This window comes from Emys orbicularis, chromosome 7 (assembly GCF_028017835.1).
Source record: "Emys orbicularis isolate rEmyOrb1 chromosome 7, rEmyOrb1.hap1, whole genome shotgun sequence".
NCBI lineage: Eukaryota > Metazoa > Chordata > Testudines > Emydidae > Emys > Emys orbicularis.
This window is the reverse complement of record NC_088689.1, coordinates 49,240,168-49,264,349: the sequence shown is the minus strand read 5'-3', so window position 1 is coordinate 49,264,349 and position 24,182 is coordinate 49,240,168. Positions and strand designations below refer to the sequence as shown.

Sequence of the window (24,182 nt, the reverse complement as noted above, 5' to 3'; positions counted from 1 at the left end):
GCCTGCAGCCCTGGCCCAAAAACCTCTCCCCCCAGCTTTCTTCCAGGGTCACCCACTGTGCTTTCAGCTGCTCCTTCAGGCTGTCTCCATCTTTTAAAGTAGTGTTTTTTGCTTGCTTGTTTGCTTTCCTGCCTCCTCTCCCCTCCCGTCCCCCCATCCTCACACATCCCTACCCAAAACAATGCCTAGCTAAAGCTCCTGGATGAGTTCACACACTACTTTTGCCTAGGTGGGGGTTTATACTTACACTTGTTAATTGAAGGGTGAGTTCACACCTATCAATGTCAGTGGAGCTTTACCTCAATCCATAATAAGTTTTCACCTAGCTCATAACAATATCTTGGAAGTGTCTTAAACCTTACTTTTGATCCTTGGGGTAGAGAACCTGACAAGCTTCCCTCCAAGAGGAGAGAACAGATGTCTTGAATTTTTTTTTCTTCTGTGACAGTCTAGTGATTTATGTGTTTATCATGTGTCTGCCAGCCAAAAACAAAGTCTTCTGTTTGAGTCTGATGCAATTGGGAAAGTCACAAATTGCCTTCTTGTACAGAATTTATTTCTGCGTGATACCCACTAATCACTATCAAGAGAACAAATCAGATATTCAATTTTCCATTAACCAAAAAGTGACAGATTACATCCCTGAAGGGGAGGCATACTCATGTCTGCTCTTCTAGCATCTAGTTCTCTTCTTCCAACTTCGGCAGACTAATGAGGCCTCACTTGACTTCAGAATTAGCTTTCTCTGGCCATAATCCAACCACATTCTTGCCCTCTATTTTGCCTGTAAGGACAACGGATCCAAGGAAACATCAAATACATACCAGAGATGTTCATCTTTCAGAATCGTTTGGGAAGCAGCTCTGAGGCCAATCACTCTAGACCTTAAAAGCTCTTAGTACAATATAGTAATGTATGACCATATAGCGGTGCACTTGACAAGCAATTCATAGTTCCCTTTAGAAATACATTCAAGTTTGCAGTCTCACAGATTCTCCTGGGCTACCATCCAATCTAGTAGAACAGATTTTTTTTTCCTTTTTAAATCACTAGAATGACAGCCAAGTTCACCTTGTGTATTGCATTCAATGCTTTTGATCATTCTTTGAGGAACTGAAACAACCAGCAGATACATTCTGGGAAGTTTGATATCAGATTACTTTTTATTAAAGTCCTTCAGGTCACTGTACATTGGTAAACATCTTTCTGCTCTCTCTCTGGGAAAAGATGTTTGGTAGTTGTTTGTACACCTTGGATCAGAAAGGTCCAGCATTTTAGAATAGGTGGAGTGAACGCCTTGGAGGAAGTTGCATGAGAAGATTCAAAGGCCTGAGGCCTGCAATCCCTCTTAACCAGTGTGAAAGAAAGGTTACTTACCTTACAGTAACTGGAGTTCTTCAAGACGTGTGGTTCCACTGTGGGTACACATGTACTCCATGTGCTTGAGACTAGAACATTCTTCCTATCAGTGTCTGTTGGTCCTTACTTGCACCTCTTTATAATCTGAACTGAGGGCATATGGGGAGGCACAGACCAACTACATCTCCAGTTCTTTCTCTACTGGGAATTTCTGTTAAGAAAGGATTCGCAGCAGAGGGGAAGGAGGGTGGATAGTGGAATATACATAGAAACCACATTTCTAGAAGAACTCCAATTACTGTAAGGTAAGAACCTTTCTTTCTTCTTTGAGTGATGGTCCCTGTGTGTATGCAACTGTGGGTGACCAGCATGCAATATTCATCAAGGATGAGGGTCCAAGGAACAATGCTGCACCACTGACTGAATGACTGCTGGACTGAAGGATGCAGTCACAGAAGGGGTCTGCACCAGGGCATAGGAGTGTCTAGTGACGGTATACCCAAAGCTCCATATTGCTGCTCTACAGATCTCCAGGAGAAGAACATCCTGAAGAATAATCATGGAAGCAGCCTAGGCTCTGGTCGAGTAAGCCCTCACATTCTGATGAAGAGTAGCCCCTGCAAGATCATAGCAAAGGCAGATGCAACCAGCAATCTATCTGGAAAGCCTCTGTGAGGAGATTGCTTCCCCCTTCATCTGCTCAATGAATGGAAATGAAGAGTCTTGGGAGACTTCCTGAAGGGTTGTGTCCTTTGTAGATAGAAAGCTGAGGCTCAATGGACATCCAGAGAATGAAGCTTTCTGTCTTCCCTGGTGGCGCAAGGTTTCAAGTAGAAGACAGGTAGAATTCAGAGGGAAACTTTGTAATCAGCGTGGGGTATAATCTCAGAGAGACCGCATCCTGATAGAACACTGTATAGGGAGTGTCCACCATAAAGGCCCCTAGCTCACCCACTCTTCTGGAAGAAGTGATTGCAGTCAGGAAGACTACTTTAATAGACAGGTGAAGAAGGAAGCAGGCTGAAAACAGTTCAAATGGAGGATTCATAAGCGCTGACAAAACCAGATTGAGATCCCAAGTTGGCATTAGTTTCACTACTGGGGGTAGGTTCTAGTAAGGCCTTTCAGGAGCCTTATGGTCAATAGGATGGGTGAAGACAAAGTAGCTGTCAACCAGGGGAATGGAGGGCATTAATTGCTGCCAAATGCACACGCAGGTAACAGAGATATGCTCAACTTCTTCCAGGAAAGAAAGTGGTCTAAGATGATAGAGATGTCCAAATTCTCTGGGGGCTTGCTACAAAATTGGCATCAGAAAGAAAAAATCTCTTCCATTTAACCACAAAGCATTTTCTCATAGAGCATTTCCTGATATTATTGAGGATGGATTGTATTTCCTTGGAACATGATTTCTCAAAGCTCGGCATCCATCCAAATTTCAGGCTGTCAGGTGGAGAGATGGTGGGGTTGATCCTGCCTCTGTTCTGTGTTAGCAGGTTCGGAAATAGCTGAATCTGTATGCATGGGAATGGTTACATCTGGAGGATGCTGGTGAACCAGAACTGCTTCAGCCAGCAGGATGTCACAAAAATTGCCAGCATTCTGTCCTACTTGATTTTCTTCAAGACTCGGGTTAAAAGGGTTATTTGGTGGGAAGGTATACATCAGCAGTTCACCACTGAACTAGGAAAGTGTCCCCTCTGTAACACTGTCCCAAAGCTGCTTGTGAACAGTAAAGTGGGTATTTCTCGTTGTCCTGGGACACAAAGATACCATGATGGGAAACCCCACTGTCGGAATACGTTTTGTACTACCGAGTCGTGCAGTTCCTACTTGTGATCTTTATGGAAGTGCCTGCTGAGGCTGTCTGCCAAGGTATTCATTACTTCTGGGAAGTGCACCACCGAGTGGGTGATTTGATGACAGATACACTGGTTCCAGAGTTTGATTACTTCTACCTAAAGGGCCAGAGACCTCACTCTTCTGCTTATGTAGTAGACTGTGGTCATGTTTTCCTACATTATCTGAATGTGCTGGGCATGGATGAGGAACAGGAACTTTCTGCAAACCTAGTGAAGATCCCCCAGTTTGAGGAGGTTGATGTAAAGTGTGGATTCTTGTTGGGACCAGAGCCTTGAGCCATGTGATCATTCAGGTGCATTCCCCAACCCATTAGGGAGGCATCCATAATCAGCTTCTTCGTGGGTGGAAGGGGAATGAATACCTTGGGGAATTGAGACTTGTTTGTCCAGATTGTCTCTGCTCAGAGAGCAGACTGTCCTCAACCATGCCTGGGGCACCAGAGATGGAACTTTGCAAATGGCATAACATTGGGGCAGAAGGCCATGATGCCTATCAGGATCAGGCCAGATCCGACTGTAATGTGAGGACACATCTGATGCTGAGCAATAATGTTAGGCATCATGTGGACTATGTCCTCTGGTAGATAAGCTCTGGCTGAAGCTGAATTCAGAGATACTCTGATAAATTTTATAACTTGCATTGGAACTACATTGGACTTTTCTAGGTTTACTAGAAGTTCAAAGGTTCAAAAGAAGCTGGGTAGGCAAAGGATCGACGGTTGTACTTCCTGACATGACAAGCCCATGAGCAGCCAGTCATCAAGATAATGAAAAACTGGGCTGCCTTGGAAGCACAGGTATATCACTATTATTGACAGCACCTCATTAAAAACTCTAGAACTGTTGAGAGCCTAAAGGGAAGGATTGTACCAATAATCATCTGGGCCTCCTGTGCACAGGATGAATGTCTACATGGAAATAAGCGTCGTTCAAACAGAGCTGAAAACCAATTGCCTTTGTTTAGGGAGGGAATTATAGCGGCCAGGCTGGTCATCCTGAATTTTGAAAGGCATATGAAGACATTCAGCTTCATGGGCCTCCAGACCCCTTTATTTTTGGTGATGAGGACGTACCCGGAATAAAACCTCTTCCCCTTATGCTGAGAGGGTATGGGTTCTATAAGCTCTTAGCTGTAAAGGGGCATCCACTTCCTGTATGAAGATCCTCTCCTAAAAGGGGTCCTGAGGAGGAACGGGGAGGGGAAAAACTGTTGAGTAGCAAGCGGAGATGATCTCTATGACCCATCCGTGTGAGGTGACATAATGCCATACTGGAAGAATCAGGTCAGAAAGCCACCAAAGGGGGTGTCAGTCAGAGTGGAGGCTGGCTGGCGGCTCTCATTGGTCCTGTCAAAATGGTCTCCTGAGCCTGAGAGATCGACAACAGCGGGGCATGATATCTTCTACGCTACAGTCTCTGACACTTCCTGGGACGTTCATATGCTCTCTGATAGTAGAAAAGTTGTTAAGTGAGATGCTGTTTGTATGCAGGTGGTCTAGAGTACTTCCTCCGAGGAACTGGGGCATAAATACATATGGAGCAGAGGGTAGCCTGGGATTCTGAAGGTATCCAGTGCCTCATCTGTTTTCTCACTAAACGAATGGCTGCCCCTGAACGGAAGGTCCTCCACAGTAGCTTGCACCTCCTTGGGACCCCAGAAGACTGTAGCCATGAGGTCCACCTTATGACAACCAAAGTTGCCATGGAATGGGAAGCAGCGTCTTGCAGCATCTAGCAAAGCCTGCAGAAAGTCTGCTTATTAGTTTACCCTCCTCGATGAGGGCCTGAAATTGTGGCCTGAGTTCCTGTGGAAGTTTGTTGGTGAACTCAGTTTGACACCCTTACCAGGGCACAAGGTCTCACCCAATTTGGACAAGGTAGGGGAGATGCTCCTTTTATTAGTGGCTTTAGGAGGGGATTTATCCCATTTCCAACGGGGGGGTGTCTGATCATACCCTCCTCCCATCTCTTGCTAGAGTTCCTAGGCTTGATATCCAATGGTTCAGAGCTGGAAAGCCTTGGACCAGAAGGGGCACTGGTAGGCAGCTCCCGCCAATGTACAGGGGGGTCAGGAAACTGAGTATCAGACTGGGACCTCATCAACTGTTCCATTAGGTGTCTTCAAAGCTGGAACTCATGGGATTGCCAAGTTCAAAGAAGAAACAAATTGTAAACATTGTACTTGGAGGGGATGTGGGATTCTCCAAGGCAACACAAACAGGAATTGTGCAGACCACCCTCTGGGAAGATCTGGGAGCAGGCCATATAGGACATGAAATCTGGGATCTTAGGCATGCTAAGAACCCCAAATGTTGGGGCAACAGGGATGGAGGGAACCCTACCCACAGATACCAAAATACTATCTAAAGAAAAAAAATAATTTAAACAAAACAAAGCTAATTTTTTTTTAGCAGGAATGCCCCTGGTTTGAAGCACAAGGAAGCACAGCCCAATGGATACTGACAGCAAGAATCTTCCAGTCTCAGGTGCACAGAGTACTCAGAGTGGGATATACATGGGGACCATCAACCAAAATAGTCATGGCTCTTTGACCCATGCCTGCAAATCAATTTGAAACGCCATGCTTGAGACACAGCATAGGTTGCCTTCACCATGTCATCATGCTCAGACTCAGCGTGGGTTCACTACTGGCTACAATTCTTGTCTGATCTTTAGCCAGGGAAAGTTTTCTTTGTGAGATGCCCATCCTCTGTAGCACAGGGACTACTGGTGGCTTAAGAAAAAAAATGGTTATGCTAGGATGGGGACAATTCTGCTTCACAATTAATACACTGATTCCCCATAATTTCTCTCTCTGGAGTTAATTACCATATTTTTCCTTGAAGAAGTGAAAATAAAATCTATTTGCAGCACAGATAGAACAGTGTGTCACATGAAGGGAGGCTACTGAAAGGGAAATTTAATGCTAGTTTCCGCTTTGCAGACTGGCGATATTCCTGCTATGTAAAAAAGAAGTCTGAATAGTCCATATGTTTCAGAGTGAAGAAGTACTTTTCAAAAATCTCATCTCAGAAATGTCCTGTCAATTAACCTGTAACTTTCCCAAAAATTCTCCCACAGTTGTAGACCAAACAAACAAAATTTCAAGTGTAAACTATTTTTTTCCTGCAGAAATTAGAAAGGTGTATCAGTATTAGGTTTATATTGAAAGTTATAATTACTGCCATGCTTCCATCATATGCTAATAAAAGGAAGTTAACTGGATTGAAAGAGTTGTACAACAGTTAATAGTGTTTTGACCATTATTTGACATTTGGAGAAATAACCAAGTTATTTTGAATATTTCTGAGTTCTTGCATAGTAATCTTGGATAGCAATTTCTATCAATCAGTTTGTATTATTTATTTCTGTACATTATGATGGTCACTGATAATGAAATCAAATCTAATTTAAGCATGAACTTACATGTATCTATCTTTGAACAGAAGTATTTTACCTGATGAAGGGCTCCTGCTGGTAAAATAATAGCATCACCAAGGAATTGAATAATAGTGCAGGTTTTTACTCCATATTCTTCAAAAAGTCTTTGGCGAAGTCTTTTGTTCACATACCAACTCTGGTCACGTATTGGATCATGCTCTGGTAAAACTTCTAGACCCTGTTCTTTTGCAATCTGTAATACAGGTGAGACACTAGATCATTTTTAAAAAAAGGAAAACTATGTTGGTAGGTCCAACACTTACCTACCTAAAAAGTAACAGGAATTTGTTTCCAATATCCAGATGAGAATTTTGGCTAGTATTTTAAAAGGATCTTAAGGCAATTAATAAATATAAGATAGATGAGGTAATATCAACTTCTGTTGGTGGAAGGGACAAACTTTTGATCTTAAGGGAATTAGGCACCCAAATCCCTTTGAAGTAAAAGAGTTCTCAAGGAATTCCACTCCAGAAGAGCAGTAGATGCCTTCTGATGAGTTTAGTTTAAAAAAAAAAAAAAAAGTATAAACATTTTTGCCTACATTTCTCTTCCATCATTTGTCAGAAATAGGCTCACTTGCAAAAAATAGTATCTTTATTTCATAACAGCTCAGCTCCTCCAGATTTCAAACTTTAAGAGATAATCTGGTTTGACAAAATTTCCACAGGATCCGATCATAACATCATAACCAAAATTATAACCTCAAGTCAAGAAAAAGCAGCATGTACATTTGCATGAAGAGCTCCCCCCCCCCCCAAAATAAACTGGAAAGGAATTAAGAAAATATGACATAAGCAGAATGGTCTAAAAATATTTCCAATGAGACATGAGTGGATTTTTAAATGCAACCACCACCACCACAAGCAGTTCCTCACTGTGCTAAGCCCACAGAACAAACATTTGTCTTGACTGGCCACTAATTACTGAATAATAGTGAGAGATGGGGGGAAAAAACCTACATCTGTTGTCTATGTCTCAGGAAACAGGTTTATTTTTTTAATAAATACATGAATTTATTTATAAACATTTTATATCAGATGTAAAATATATTTTAGGTTAGTTATTAACTGCTTTATGTAAAAGGGAAAAATTTCCTTATCTATTAATTTTCTTTCTGCAAGATCTTTTGAACCAGTCCAGGTGCTTGGATTATAGTTTCTCCCAACCAGCAGAATACTAAGATTTTTGACTTTACACCCTTACACATTAAGGATCTAGCCATCTATGAGTCTTCAGCTGAGTACCTCAAAAGCAGTACCAAACCAAAAAATTAAATGATGCTATTCTTCAGTGAAGTTTAACAAACAATTTTAGTTACAGCAGGAATCTGAACATATCAGCAATTTGGCATTGAAACCGAGTAAAGGTAACAGGCATTCAAATCATACAAGGCAAGAAGGCTGGACTGGTATAGAAGATCTCAAAGAAAGGAAATGAACAGGTAAAGAAAATTTCTCTCTTCAATCTTTTATGCCAGTCCAGACAACTTGGACCTCTCACGACAGTTAATCATTGTAATACAGGTGGGATCATCACCTATTGCTTACAGCAGAAGGGGTGGCGGGTTCATCCAACTGAGACCACATCCACCAAACCTTAGATTGCCAGTATTATTGTTGCTTGTACTCTAATAGAACTGACACTCAAATCCAAGATTAGACCAATATACAGGAAACAGAAAGGCTGGCACTGGGGCCTCAATCAGCTCTATCCACACTTTGTCACACCAGCTCACAAAGATTCTCCAACGTCTAGAGTTCATTTTTAAAGTTGATGGCTTCTTTGGCTGTATCAGAGAGATTTTATCTGATAAGGCCCTTTCTTTGGACTGGTGCACTTAACAATAAAACAGACCATGAAACATGCTGGATTCAACTGGAGGCTAAGGGCGGGGTGGACATGTTCACTAGTTTTTGGGTACCATGGCCTTTTCAGCTAGATTGGAATTATCACTATGATAACGCCTCTAGATCTGGCAATCTTCTGTGGGACACTGCCAGCGTATACAGATGAAGAATGTATACCAGCATGAAGATTCAGGGAATTTCTATAGTATTCATTTCATGTGCCCCTGCTTCCTTGAATGTGCTGAAATATTTTGGTTCTCTTCTACTTTCTCTAAATGCCATGAGATCTCATCTCAGGCCTGCCCCACCTTTTGCAAAGACAGAAAAACCTGGGGATTTAACTCCCCATCTCCTTCATCTCCCCATCTCCTTCATCTCCCCATCTCCTTGATTCAGCGGCACTCTGCTCATTCCATCAGCTGTGTTCAACATTCTTGCAGTCTGGACTGCTGAAAGACAAATGTTCTTTTGGACTCAAGTAATCAAAAGTCAGACCTTCTTGTGCCTCCCTGGTGAATGAAGTATACCCTCACATCTTGGCTGCAGCTTCCAACTCAGCTTAAACCAGCCAGTCATTCAGGTTTGGGAGGGTGCATGTACACTCTCTTATTAGGGCCATGGGGGAATGTCGGGAATCACGGCCTGCAGCACAGCCAGTCTAGAAGCAGGACCTGCAGCAGACCCAGTCTCTGGGCAATCTAATGAGCACAGCTGGCCTGTAGTAGGCTGCCTGATTAGCTACACTGCCTGAATTGTTGGAAGAGTCAGCAGACCAGCTCTTAAGCCCAGCAGCAGCATTCGCACACAGCTGCGATAGCTCCTTCACCTGCTTGCTTCCTGCCCTGCTCTTGTCTTGCCTTGCGCCAGGTAACCCAGTTCTGGCCCTTGGCTCCAATTCCTGACCTCTTACTTCAGCTCTGAACCCTGGCTTTGGGATCTGGCCTTGGACTCCAGTTCTGACCTTGGGCTCCGATTCCTGGCTACCAATTCCTGTTCTAACCACTTGCTAGGACTCCTGCTCTGACCATGCGGCCTGACTCCTGTTCTAACCACTAGGCATGACCACCCACATCCCAGCCACATGATAGGGAGAGCTTGGTACTATAACTGCTGGTTTGTGTCAACAAATCACAGATACTCCATCTGCTGAAACTACAACATTGATGAATGCAGGTATGAATCCTGGAAACCCAGGGAGAATAAGAGTACATCAGAATTCATTTCCTGAATAAATGACTTTAGTCAAGATTCTCAAGAAGGAACTGGTCTTTTGTAAGCCCAGAACTAGACACAGACTCCCTATTTTTTTTAGGAACAGTGAAACAGATGGATCAGATCCCTGTGTCCTTCTGATCTTTCAGGACAATAGACATGACCTGTATCTTATGTAGAAAATAGAAGGCCTCAAGTACTTTGTTGGTTGATGAGTCAGGGAAAGAGAAATAAGTTGAGAGGATCTTGCATCAAACTCAATCACATCTCCATATGTTAACATGTCCTGCATCCATTGATTGGATGTCATTTGGGCACAAATGGGGAAGAAACTCCTCCACCTTACCCCGATGCTGAGACTGCACCTGGACCATTGTACTTTAAGGCTGTCTGTTTAAAATTTGAAGGGACTCCCTGGTGTCTATCATCTCTTTGATAATGAAAGCAGCTAACCCATCTGAAGCTTGCCTTCATTTTGAAGTGGTGTCATGCCCTTTCTCATAGACTCATAGACTTTAAGGTCAGAAGGGACCAATATGGTCATCTAGTCTGACCTCCCGCATTATGCAGGCCACAAAAGCTGACCCACCCACAACAGAATCTTCCAGCCTGCAACCCCTGCCCTATGCTGCGGAGGAAGGCGAAAAACCTCCAGGGCCTCTGCCAATCTACCCTGGAGGAAAATTCCTTCCCGACCCCAAATATGGCGATCAGCAGAACCCCGAGCATACAGGCAAGATTCTACAGCCGGACCCTCATTTTACCCGCGATGGCACGTTAATGCCTAATTGACTAAAATCACGTTATCCCATCAAACCATTCCCTCCATAAACTTATCAAGCCTAATCTTGAAGCCAGAGAGGTCCTTCGCCCCCACCGTTTCCCTCGGAAGGCTGTTCCAAAATTTCACCCCTCTGACGGTTAGAAACCTTCGTCTAATTTCAAGCCTAAACTTCCCCACGGCCAGTTTATATCCATTCGTTCTCGTGTCCACATTACTACTAAGCTGAAATAATTCCTCTCCCTCCTTGGTATTAATCCCTTTGATATATTTAAAGAGAGCAATCATATTCCCCCTCAGCCTTCTTTTGGTTAGGCTAAACAAACCGAGCTCTTCTTCTGGATGGTAGTTCTAGTTCCCTGGATCTGCCCCTTTTGGACTGTGATCCTGACGCCCATATCTGGGCCTCTCGTGGGTCAGAACCTGGATCTCTAAAGCAGCTAAGGAATGCTGGATCTTCTCCAACTCATCCCTGAAAAAACCCTCTCTTTGAATGGCAGGGCCTCTAGTCTGATTTTGGAGGGAAAAAATGGCTATTGTTTTAGCCACAATGCACTCTTGCCTGCCACTGAAGTGGCCATGGCTTCACAAATTGACTGGATTATGTTGTATGTAGTTTTTCATATGAATGAGAGAATTGAGCCCAGCAATAGGAGCATCTTGGCAAATTCTAAATCCTCATCTTTGGCCTCTGGAGACCTCTGCTAAGTTTCTGTAGCTCCCTATCCACCACCTGAGAGGCATACACTATGTATAGTGAAGCTTCCTGTAATATATCTGCAACCTCAAAAAATCTGTTCAGGAATGCCACCGTTTTCTGTTAAGCAGGATCCTCTTTCTACAGAAATCATTATCCTTTTTGCCAACCCAGAGATGGCAACATCCACCCCTCAGGCTCTGATTGGGCAGCTCTATATCTGATGCTCTGAGAGGCTAAAGCACCTTTAATGCCAGGACAGAGGCCAGTTTCCTGTGCAGGATGCACCACTTACTGCTGATCTTTTCTTTGACATGAGGAGGATGGACAGCACCTGCAGGGTTCTATAAGAGCATATATAAGTTCCCTGGCAAATTACTGCAGCTCCAGAGTACGTGCTATTTTTATTAAGAGCACTGGTGAATCCTCCTCATTAAATATGCAGAGTTAGGCCTTCTCCTTAAATCGGGAGTCCAGAATGATCTCGTCCTCTACAGCTTTTTTCAACCTCACCCGCTGTTTCCTCCTACTCATCTCTATTACTCCACTGATAGTCGTCATCCTCCTTGGGTAGGGCATCATGTACTGGTGAGCGTCTGGCTGGGCTGATATTCTCTAAGTGGTATTCAGTAGCCAGTGCATCTTTATTTCCAGTCTATGATGGGGAGCATGCTTTGTGTTCCCTTCATCTCTCTCTCTCTCTCTCTCTCCTTACTCTTAAAGTTTGGAAGAGACAGTTCAAAAACTTAATTACGTCTATACTGTAGTTTCTAGAATGAGCAGGTGGGGGCCCACTCCTAAAGGAATAGGAAGAGAAAGTTGGAAATTAGGTCCTGCTCCTAGTGATAGCTGGAGAGGACTCCATTCCAAAATGTCTATATACAAGAATGAGAGGGGACCTATTTGCAATGTGAACTGGACTTGGTCAGTGAGAGCATATGGCCTCCTTTACTTTGTTCTCCTTTCTCTACTCAGGAAGAGCCTAAAAGATGGTTGAGCTCTTTGTCCCCTATTCTCCTTTTCCTTCTCCTCAGAGAACTTGAGGGCCCTGATCTGACCAGCTTTGGCGAGAGTCTGCAGGCAGCACACCAGCAGGCTAGGAGTCTTTGAGCCCCATAGGCATTTTCCAGGGTGGCTGGTGCACTGCATTTTAAAGGAGCTGCCAGAAAAGCTGATTTAGCTTTTCCTCTCTGCTCCCAGACCACTCTGGGACCAGTTCTCAGGGTTACTACTGCTGAGCACTCCCTGCACTTTCTTGGCTTTCTGTTCCCCAATGGAGGGAGAATCTTCCCATGGAGAATCTCTGCTGCTTTTGCCCCCTGAAGGGGGGGGGAGGGGAGGGAAGGGCTTTGGGTACCACGCTGGCTTTGAGGATGATGATTGCCAAGGCTTGAGGACAGCTCCTGCTATGTTCTCTGTCCCTCCTTAAAGTAGGGCTGAAATTGCACTTGACCTCTACCCCCTTCCCTTATCTTGGAGCTAATGCCCTGAAGGGGGGCTACTGAGTTCAAGGGGTATTCATCTGGCTAGATACTCCTGAATCCCCTTCTATCCTACGGGAGTCAAAACTCTTGTGTGTGGGTGTGGAAAGTGGGTTTCTTTATGGATCTTCTTACTTTATCAGGACTCCCTGAGAGAAGAATCTTTCCCTAACTCATCCTTTCTGAATCTGAAGCTTTTCTGTTCTTCAGACAGAAAGATCTGTCCATGCTACGCTGAGTTGGAGCCTGGCCACAACTGGAGGCTGAGATGACTACAACCTTATGTGTGAGGGTATGATATCATCAAAAGTCTTTGTGTTCTGTCTCCACTGATCGGTTGAGAGAAACTGTACCTAAACCATTTGGACTGGTATAGAAGATCAGATAAGTTTGCTTGTTCACCGAGAATCTCTCATGCAGTAACAGATGCTTAGGGGATGGGCATTTCAAACAAGGTACCTGCAGTATTTTTTATTTTTCTTTTTTTAAAGCTATAACAGTAATTTTGAAAAGTCTGATTATTCAGGTCTATAAAATAAATATCTATTTGATATAAATCTAACCTTTTGCAGAAATTCCCTTATCTTGTCAGCATCTTTGCCAGCATAAATGTGCCACAAAGCCCCAGGTAATTCACTTGAGTCTTTCAATCTTTTCCTTAAAAGGTCATCCAGATCTTCTTCTTCAAACTTCTTTAATACTCCTAAGAATTGACAAATAGACTCTCAAACCAGGCAGTGGAAAGCTGAAATATTTCTTCTTTTCTTTTTAAATTTCCTGTGGCAGACTGACTAAATAATGAGACTATTACATTTTCCAAATACTACAGAAAACCCTCAGAAGCTATTTTTTATTCACATATTTTGTGTAATTAGAAAACAAAACAAATTATGTAAAAACCTTTAAAACAATTTATACTCAGATTTGAATCTAATTTAACATTGTTAAAATCTGATGGAAAGAGTTCTATTTGAAATACGAGAACATTGCTGTAATCAAAATATTTAAAATTCAGTCTTGGGGAACCAACAAAAACAATTTTGTGCCCATTCTTCTGCACAGTAAGTCAAGAATCTCTTGTCTATTTCTAGAGCTATGCTGGTGCACATACAAGTAAATAAAGCAAAACTGAAGTTAGTCTTCTTATTTCAGCTCCACTAACCAGGAAAAAGAAATCAATGTTTGTTTATTACAAAAGGAAAAAAATTGGGATAGCTTTATTTCCTTTCCCTATCATTTATCCTCTATCTATGCAGTATTTTACAGCATCATACACATACGATTAGCATACACCACTTCAAACTCTCTGGCCCACAATGTAGTTGTTTAGCGCTAAACACAGCACAGCAAACACTATGTCAGGGGGATTCAGGGTGATCCTGTGGTGTTTGGCAAACATCACACTGGAACTGCTGTAAGAGCCAGTGGTGCTTCATAAGGGAATTCTTTATCCTGCTATCCATTTGCTCTGCCATCACCAGTACAAACAGGTACATTAATATGTAGGTAATGGCAGGAAAGAGGTGAAAGAGTACGACAAAGAAAGTGATAAGTTTTACGCCACAGTATATTTAGGTAAAAGAATTCACTGTGTATAGATTACCTCTGTGAGCAATATGCATGCAGTTAAAGGCATGTTTCATTTATACATTATAAATATTTTAAAACAATGAATTAAACTTCAAGTGTCAATTTTAAAAGTGCATATCGAAATACTTATCCAAACTTTTAAGTGAGTTGTTATTCAATCTATTTCTGTATAATACAAATCAACTTTCTTTACCTGCTTTTGACAGTACTCCATTTCCTTTTGCTATGCCCACATAGGCAAGGATGTTCACTACATCAGAAACTTCAATATGGAGATTTGTAGTTCCTATATCTTGATCTTTAGCAGCAGCCACACCTATAGTACAAGGTAAAAGTTTCAGATAGGGCAGTGGTCCCCAATGCAGTGCTCGCGGGCGTCATGGCGCCCGCCGGGGCATTTATGTGCGCCTGCCTAGTGCCCAGCAGGGGAGAGAAGCCACGGCCCCACGCCTGACGGGGACAGAGAACTCCGGGGCTGCAGGCTGCGGGCGACGGGCAGGCTCAGGGCCCGCCTAGTGCCCACAGCAGGGGAGAGAAGCTGCGGCCCCGCGCCTGCTGGGGACAGAGAACTCCGGGGCCGCAGGCTGCGGGCGCCGGTGTTCTCGGTCCCTGGCAGGCGCGGGGCCGCGGGTTAAGCCGGAGAGAAGCTGCGGCCCCGCGCCTGCTGGGGACAGAGAACTCCGGGGCCGCAGGTTGCGGGCGCCGGTGTTCTCGGTCCCAGGCAGGCGCGGGGCCCGCCTAGTGCCCAGCAGGGGAGAGAAGCCAGGGCCCCGCGCCTGCTGGGGACACAGTACTCTGGGGCTGCGGGCGTCAGTGTTTTCTGTCCTCGCGGCTTCTCTCCAGCTTCTCTCTTCTCTCTGGATTCATACATTATGTAATATTAAATATGATGTTTTTCGTATTATTTAATGTACAAATACAAAATAAGCCTTGAAAAATTGTTGGCGCCCGCCACACACTTCTGAAAACATGAATGTGCTACTGGCCACAAAAAGGTTGGGGACCACTGAGATAGGGTTTTGATTTATTTCAGTATATATTTCTCTTCATACTCATTCTTGTAAAAATAACTTTAGTTCAGAACAGAGCACAAGACTGGAAGTAAAACAACCTTGGGTTTGTTCCCAGCCTTGGTACTGACTGGATGTTTGATCTTAGGCAAGTCACCAGGAGTGTTTCCCCATTTTTTACATATGGGAACAATAATGCTTACCTACCTTTGTGACACACTTTTAGATCTACAGATGAAAAACACTACATAGTACAAAGTAGAATTATTACTGAACATCACTCAGAAGGTTAGACAAATTTGTGTGTGTACAGAGATGCTATACTTTATCTTTAAAATATTTTGGTTTTATTAATTTAGGATGTATTTTCCACAATCTGTGTTAAAAAAAATCTTCAAAAGTGTTACTTCAAACAAAGTTCTTTTAATCTTGCTTTATCCAGGAAACAGTCCCTATGTAATAAGTTTGTCAAAACAAAACTACTTTTCACCAGAATAATCAAAGGCATTTCCTGGTAATGACAATTTTCCTGAAAAATTTAAACTTTATACTCCCAAGCATTTCACTATTAGAATACTTAATTTTAAAAAATCAGCTCTCTCTCCCCACTCTTATTCTCACAATGAACAGCTGTACGCCTGTCCCTCAAAACTAAAAAAATTTCTTAAGCAGGGAAGAAACTTGTAATATTTCAGTCCAAAAGGTGAAAAATGAGTAGTTATAAGATAAGTATCTGAAAACAAGGTTTTAGAACAAAGTCTTACAAAAACTTGAAATAGAGGTGTCATGAATGTTTCACCTATACCTCAAACATCTTTTGATTGCTACCTTTAATACATATTTCAAGAGAGACTCAAATCCATTTTTAATCAAAGCCTTCATGCGACAAGTCATAACTTATCCTCTTATAATATTAATATAATTTGCAAAATGGATAGCAGAAAAAATTCATTTCCAAGAGAATGGAAAATGTCTTACTAATAATATCTTTTCTTCTAGCTGCGTCTCCCACAACTCGGATGTTTGGGTTGCTCCCTTCCACTCTGCAGCTCACGGAGGCAGATCAACATTTAGGTGTGATGCACACTGGCTATGCCCCCTCTACTCCCACTTGCTGCCAGCTGAGTTATTTCAAAGATGTAAAACTTGCACAACATTATTAACAAATAGTAATGAAATAACTATGTACATTAGACAAAGAAAAAAAAGGTTGTATGGTGATGATCCGACTTTTGGCTCATGAGCCATCTAGGGTGGGGAGAATTGTTGGAGACACTGCTAGCAGAGTGGAAATTAACAGTAAGAAATTTTCCATTCTGCAGCCCAGCATCGCCCACAATTCTGAACATCTGGGAAGTAATGAGCAGTGAACAGATGTAGGGAAGGTTATGAAAAAAGTTAGTAGGTAAGGAAAGAAGAAAGTATCCCTCCCTTTTTGGTAAAAGTAACATTATTTCTGGGCCGCTGCCTGCAGCACATTCCTGCCAAAGGCAGCCTCTGCGGAGGAGAGAAAGTCCATTTTATAGTGCTTAACGAAGGTATTAGCTGCAGACCAAGTGGCCACTTTGCAAGTTTCCAAAGTGGATGCACTTGCTCATTCTGCCCACAAGGTGCTACGAAATCTTATGGAGTGTGCCTTGATCCCTTCTGGAACAGGAACCGCTGACGCTTGGTAGGCTTCCATAATACATAGTTTAATCCAACTAGCAATGGAGGACACGGAAACTCTGAGTCCTTGGCATTTTGGATGGAAGGACACGAAGAGACAGCCCAATTGCCTTGTGATTCTATACACCTAAGAAAGGTATCAGCAGAGCTTTGAAAATCTAAGGTGTGCCATATCTTTTTAGTTGGATGCTGTGGTTTTTGACAGAACGAAGGGAGCACAAACTCTTGGGAAGTGTGGAAGGAGGACTATATCTTCAGAAGAAAGGATTTTGGTGTCCTGAGCTCTACCTTGTCCTCGTGGAACACATAGTAAGACTCCTGTATTGAAAAGGCTGCCAGCTCCGGCACTCACTTGGTGGACGTGACAGCTATTAAGAAACAAGTATTAATAGATATGTAAAATGGTGACAGTGAAGTCAAAGGCTCAAAGGGATGGCTTGTCAAAGCCCTCATCACTAGAGGTAGGTCCTATGTTGGAAATAGCAGCTTGACTGCAGGTCTAGCTAATTGAACTGCTCAAAGGAATCTGGCTATCTGGAGGTTGTATGCTAGGGAGCCAGAGGATCCTGTGAACAGCACGCTACTAAGAACAGACACTTGATGTGCAATGGTATTGGGCTGAAGACCTTTCTCCTTGGGGAAAACCCAAAATGGCTGGAATTCCTGGACTTCTGGGATTTGCGCTGTGCTCTTGGCACCAATTGTTTAGTCTGGCCCAGACTGAGGAGTATGCTTTTAGTGCTATACTCTTCTAAATGAAAGCAGTGTCTTAATGGCTCTGGAGGACAGATCCAGAGCTTCCCTTTTAATAGGCAGGCTGTTAGTTGAGGCTGCTCCCGGTCCAGATGAAGAAGAGGACTTTATGAGAAAATGTTCAGTCTCCATGGAAATTGGAGCTGAGGCTCCAGTTTCAGCAATATCAGGTTTGAAAACCAAAGTCTCCTCAGCCAATGTGGTGTTATCAGTATTATCATTGCCTGTTTTTGTTTTATTTTCTGGACCACCTTCCCCAGTAGTGGAAAGGGTAGAAACATGTAGAGTAGACCTAGCAGCCAACTGTGGGATATGGCAACACCCTATGGATCTGGGGTCTGACTCCCTGGTGAAGTATTATGGCCTCTGAGTTCATATGATTCGTCAACAGGTCAGTTGAATGGAGGCCAAACATCTGAACTATGAGATCAAAAACCTCCTATTCAGGCACCACTTGTAGTTGACAACCATGAGCCTGCTGAGCTAGCCTGCCTTTTGGTTCAGATCCCCTTTTATGTGGAATGCTCTGAAGGAAAGGAAAGGTGCTCCACCTACCCCATTATTTCTACTGCTTTCGTGTGTAGTGCCAGGTTCCTTGTTCCTCCTTGTTTTAAATATGCAACTTCAATTGTGCTGTCTGACTGAATCAGAACATGGTTCTCCTCTACAGTGGTCTGGAACCACTGCAGAAACAGCTTGACCACTCCTCAGCTCTAGGAGGGTTTATACCATGAGCCCTTTCCTCGGGGCTCCAGTGGCCCTGAGTTGTTTGGGTCTTCAAACGTGCTACCAAACTCTCCAGGCTGGAGTTGGTTGGAAAGTAGAAGGGCATGCCTTTGTGAACAATGTCTTGAGCTGACATCCATTGTAGGGAGTTGAGCCCCTATGTTGGAATCCCAGAGGCAGCAGGGACGTCGTGCCGGCCGCTTCCGGAAGTAGCACGGGGCCAAGGCAAGCAGGGAGCCTGCCTTAGCCACGCTGCGCCACAGGGACGGCAATCCTGCAGGCCGGATTGACAGCCCTGACAGGCTGGATCCGGCCCGCGGGCCGTAGTTTGCCCTCCCCTGTCCTAGATCCACTGAAGTCAGGAAGTCTGCCCGCCCCAGGGATGACACGATAGAGGTCAGAGTCTCCATCCAAAATCTTGTTCTCTTCATTCACTTGCTGAGCCTTTTGAGGTCCAGAACAGCTCTGATACCCCTGTGCATTTCTGCAAAATGAGAAAGATTGAGTAGAACCCTGAAAAACATTCTTCTGAGGGAACACACTCTAGCATTCCCATATCTGGAAGATGAGATATTTCGTTCTGGATCAAATTGTGCTTTAAGGGGTTGTTGAAAATGGAAGACTGGATGAAGAATGGATGGGATAGAGCCTGTAGCTTGAGGAAATATCCCTTGCTCACTATACCCAACTCACTTGTCTGTGGTCAATGTAAACCATTCCTCCAGGAAATGGGAAATTTTGTCCCCTAGTTTCAGTTCTGGGCAGAGTCTATATGCAATCTTTGTCAAAGTGGGTTTGCAGTGAGGCTGAGATCACTCTGGATTTCCCTCAAAACTCGATTCTACTGTTTTCCTTTGGGGAATCTGTTGTCCCTTTGTTGGTAACTCTATGGTGACAAAGGCTGAAAGGAGCACCTCTGTCTGAAGGCCAGTCTATATTCTTTTCTGAGGGCACTTACCAATGAAAGAAAGAGAATGTTTGGATTTTGCAGCACTGTCAACCACCATCTTATCCAGCTTTTTTCTAAAAGAGGGAGAGCCTGTGAACTTGGCCGAGCACAGGACCTGCTTAGAGTGGGTAGTCACCTTCCAGGGGTGGAGCCATAAGTAGAATCTGGCTACAGACCTGGAAACCCTGGCTTGGACTGAGGACTTCATTTGTAGCTGATGCTTCAATGGATGCAATGCTGTTGCTAGGAAGCCCTTCTTTAAAATGGAACCAATGTCAGGGTGATCTCTGTCCTTAAGGGCTCTGAGATCTTCCATCCAGGAGAGAGATGCTCTTGCAAGGCATGTAGCTACTAGGGATGCCCTGAGGGTGGCAGAGGCAGCCTTCATCTTTCTACTCAGGGTCTTCTTCAGGCATATTTCCCCTTCTGAGGAAATAACCACATCCCTTTCTAGGAATGCTACAGCTGTGTCAGGCTGAATTTGAATCATGGAGACAATCTTACTGCACACACTAGAATTTCTCTGAGGGAAAAAACCTCTATTTTCCCCCAGACCTGTTTGGATTGAGCCCTCGACAGCTCACCTTCCAAAGAGAAGGAGGGACAAGAATCAGAAGATTTGTACCGTCTGAATTTTCTCTGTTTTTCAGCTCTTTTTAGGCATGGTGGGAGTGTAAAAGCTCTGCTGCGGCTTTGGTGAAGCCTTTTGTGCCTAAAGCTGTCTCGATGGATCTCTCTCTGAATTCTCCCCTGCTGGGTTCCATTCTGGGGTGGGGAGACACATTGTCAGAGCTCTCAGTCAAACCGGGAGAGAGGAAGACTCATTAGGAGCCCCGCTTCTTTCCCCAGGGCACTCAAGACCCACGTTAAGACTTGTAGGGGTGTCGGGGGGGAACTTGTTAACCTGCAAGCCTCCATGCTTTGTTCTCCAGAGTCCCCCAGGTCTGACCCCCTGAGTTAACTGGCTGGGGTCCTCTTCACCTTTGGAGCCTCTCCCTGTTCTGCACTGGAGTTCCTGGTCCATTTTGCCCATGATGGAGTCACAGCTGCTTTGGTGGGAAGGAACCCCAGATGCCTGTCCAACTCATAGCTCCAGGATGTAATGGAGCGAGTGTCAGCTGTCTGGGCACAACTCACAGTCTACTGAGCCTGGGAAGGCTGCCTCATAAATAGAGCGCAGTTTAGATTTGATCCAGTGCTTTCTTGGCTGCTCTACCATGTCTGTATAGGAGCAGAGGAGCCAGCAGGTTGATGCTGCAGTGGAGGCTCAGGGTGATTTAAACCACTGGAGTGTTAACTAACCCAGGGAAGAGGAGGTATCTGAAAAAGGAAAATCTGCTCACCACTTCCGGAAAAACTGGGTAAAATATTGAAGAACTAGACAAATCAGGGTGGGAACAATCAACCTGTCAATTGCCTGCTGCTGCGGAGACAGAGAATCTGGCGGGGGGGCATGGCCAGAGCTCCAAAACGTTGATTTGCCTCCTTGAGGTGCACAGTAGAGAGGAGAGCCCAGACAGCCAGAACTGTGGAAGACGCCGGAATGCAGAAAGACGGAGGGAAGCAAAGTCTGTTCTAAACAGGTTTTTTTGAGTCTTCAACATGCAGAAAAATTAAGAGACTTTGGAGTTTATTAATAAGTGAAACTGATAAAAGCAATATTACTCTGTAGAGAATATCCACAACTATATTAGAAAGGATAAAAAAAATACAATGTATAAGGAATACCCTCATGCTTCAGGGCATAAACCAATCATTAACTGAGAGAGATTAGAAGTGATTTCCCTTATGGTCTATCCATAATTGCTCACTAAATGACAACTGCACCTTCCTCTAAACCATCACATGCTAGCCATGGTCAGAGACAGGATACTGGATTAAAGGGAACACAGGCATGAAAGGGTATGGCAATTCCTGTATTTCTATGGTATTAATAGTTACTTACCGTACGCACTGCATAATCTGGGTCCCAAATCTGGACGTACAAAAAACCCTGGTAAATGGGAAGCCAAGTTCAATTTTCCTTCTGGGTTACAATATTCTGGCAATGGTAAACTTTTTAATAAGTCTTCATACCTAGAGAACAAAAGGACGAAGATTGTAATTGGATGTGTATGATTTCTGAGAGGTGAATAAAATCATCATAATGAATTTATGAATTTTAAATAAAGAAATACCTTGCAGGCATCATAGCCTTGAAATCTTCACCAGAGGGCCAGTCTTTCAGTTTTAGTACAACTGTTTCCCCACCTTTTATTTTTTGCCGTTCTGTAAACAATATACAAATTATTCAAAACTACACACATTGTAGGTGTTTTCTTTATACTGAACCGGACGATACAACTGAGCTTTAACTGCTCCATTCTGATCTCAAGATATACAAGTGTATATTGTACCATATCTTGGAAAATTAATGCATCTGCTAAGCAACTAATTTTACAAGCTCCAAGATAAGACATTTAAATAGCTGAGCTCAAAACTGGATATTTAATTTACTTTAAATTTCATATAATGATACAGAAAATATTATAGTATATACTGTACCTATGCCATCCTGCAAACGTACAAAATGCAAAGCTTCTGTACTCTCTAAACAGATTGGCTAAAATTTGTGTTTGAATTTAAATATCTTCAAAACCTCAAAATCCATGGTTAAAGAGTATCCTTTGTTTGCAGTTTCCAGCATATGTGGCTACGGTATTTATAATTATTGGAATAATATACTTGAAATAACATACTTGCAACTTCTTCAAAACCATCCCAGAATTCCTTGACATTGGTGTTCGAAATAATGCTGTCTTTGCAGTTCAGGAGATCAGCTTTGTGGTCTCCAAAATCTAGGCTAATTGACTCTGCCTTCCACAAGTTGATGTTCATTTTCTTGTGCACTCCAGACACTAATACAGGCTTAAAAATAAATAAAGGAAATGTTAAAAGTCTAATACAAACTGCATTTCAAGAGGGTGCTTTTTCAATTAAACCAGAGTAAATAAATACATTCTAGTCTTGGGTGAAGTCTTGGTCCCCTGAAGTCAATGGCAAAACTGCCATTGACTTCAATATGGTCAGGATTTAATTGAGAATTTTTCTGTTGCCCAATCTTGAACACAATTTCAGAGAATCCTTCTTATTTATTAGTAGTAATTACAGAATTTGAATCAAATATCTACATTGACACTGAAAAAACTATTTATGATGTTCCTTACAAACTTCTGAGCACAGTATTAAAATCTATTAAAAATATACCTTTCAATATGGGGAAAGGGCCAATATATGCTACCTACCCATCCTACTAATTCATTCTCCAAAAGTTCAGATATCTGAGCAGTCAGATATTAAACAGTGAAATAGAACAAGCACAAGACTAAGAAATCATGTTCTGTAATAAAAGGTTCAATTATTTAAAATTTATAAAACTCATTGGCTACAGTGTCACACTTTCAGTTATCCTCAGTGCACATCACAATTCTTCTTCTGCAAACTGTTCGTGTTGTAACCGTTATTAGAGAACATTTTTTTCTAGAATCAGTGTAGATATTTGATTCAAAATCTGTAATTACTAATGAACTGAGAAAAAACAGTTACCTACCTTTTCATAATTGTTGTTATTCGAGATGTGTTGCTCATGTCCATTCCATTTTAGGTGTGCGTGTGCCCATGTGCACAGTTGTTGGAGATTTCTGCCTTAGCGGTATTTCTAGGGCTGCCTATGGCGCCCTCTGGAATGGCGCTCCCATGCGGCAGTATATCAGGCGCTGCATGCCCTGGCCCTCTCAGTTCCTTCTTGCCGACAACTCCGATGGGGTAGGAGGGCGGGAAATGGAATGGACATGAGCAACACATCTCGAAGAACAGTTATGAAAAGGTAGGTAACCGTTTTTCTTCTTCGAGTGCTTGCTCATGTGATTCCATTTTAGGTGACTTACAAGCAGTATCCACAGAGGTGGGCTTGGAGTTCACAGCTTAGCGGCTTGCAGGACTGCCCTACCGAAGCCAGCATCATCCTGGGCCTGCTGGGTCAATGCATAGTGGATGTAAAGGTATGGACAGACGACCAGGTGACCGCTCTACAGATGTCCTGAATAGGCACATGGGCCAGAAAGGCTGCCAAAGAGTCTTGCGCCCTGGTAGAGTGGACGGTGACGATCGCAGGGAGTAACACCTTTGCTTGGTCATAGCAGAAGCGAATGCAGGCAGTGATCCAAGAGGAAATTCTTTGAGTGGATAGAGGGCAACCTTTCATCCTGTCGACCACAGCGATGAACTGCATCGACTTACGGAATGGCTTCGTCCTGTCAATGTAGAAAGCAAGAGTCCTCCTGATGTGTAGGGCACATAGCCTACACTCCTCCTCTGACTTACCGGTCTTCTTTCCAAAGCCACATAAGTAAATGTCCTGGCTTGAATGAAACTGAGAGACTACCTTGGGAAGAAAAGCCAGGTGCGGCCTTAGCTGGACCGTGTCCTTGTAGAAAACCGTGTACGGTGGCTCTGAGGTGAGCACCCGAATCTCGGATACTCGGTGGGCCGATGTCACTGCGACCAGGAACGCAACTGAGGACTTCATTTGTAGTCCAGGACAGGAGAAGGAGAGAACAGGAAGCCAGAGGCTCGAAGGGAGGACCCGTGAGCTGCCACAGCACCAGATTCAAATCCCAGGGCTCCCTAACTTGAGGGTGGAGGCGCTCTAGGTCCTTAACGAATCTGGCCGTGATATCCTGAGCAAAAACTGATCTGCCCTTGAACAGCAGGTGGAAGGCTGAGATGGCCACTAGGTGGACCCTGACTGATGAAAGGGACAAGCCT

The 24,182-nt window shown here is 43.5% G+C and overlaps 1 protein-coding gene across 1 annotated transcript in view; it reads right to left on the bottom strand.

The window, feature by feature from the left end:
* Positions 1–24,182, bottom strand: part of JMJD1C (jumonji domain containing 1C) — a 244,008-nt gene that overhangs the window by 4,124 nt on the left and 215,702 nt on the right. Inside the window, exons 18-23 of the mRNA XM_065407152.1 lie at positions 22,115–22,283; positions 21,554–21,644; positions 21,322–21,452; positions 14,464–14,586; positions 13,244–13,383; positions 6,679–6,855 (exon numbers count right to left, since the gene is read on the bottom strand). Coding sequence (XP_065263224.1) covers positions 6,679–6,855; positions 13,244–13,383; positions 14,464–14,586; positions 21,322–21,452; positions 21,554–21,644; positions 22,115–22,283 — 831 coding nt within the window. The remainder of the gene's footprint in view (positions 1–6,678; positions 6,856–13,243; positions 13,384–14,463; positions 14,587–21,321; positions 21,453–21,553; positions 21,645–22,114; positions 22,284–24,182) is intronic.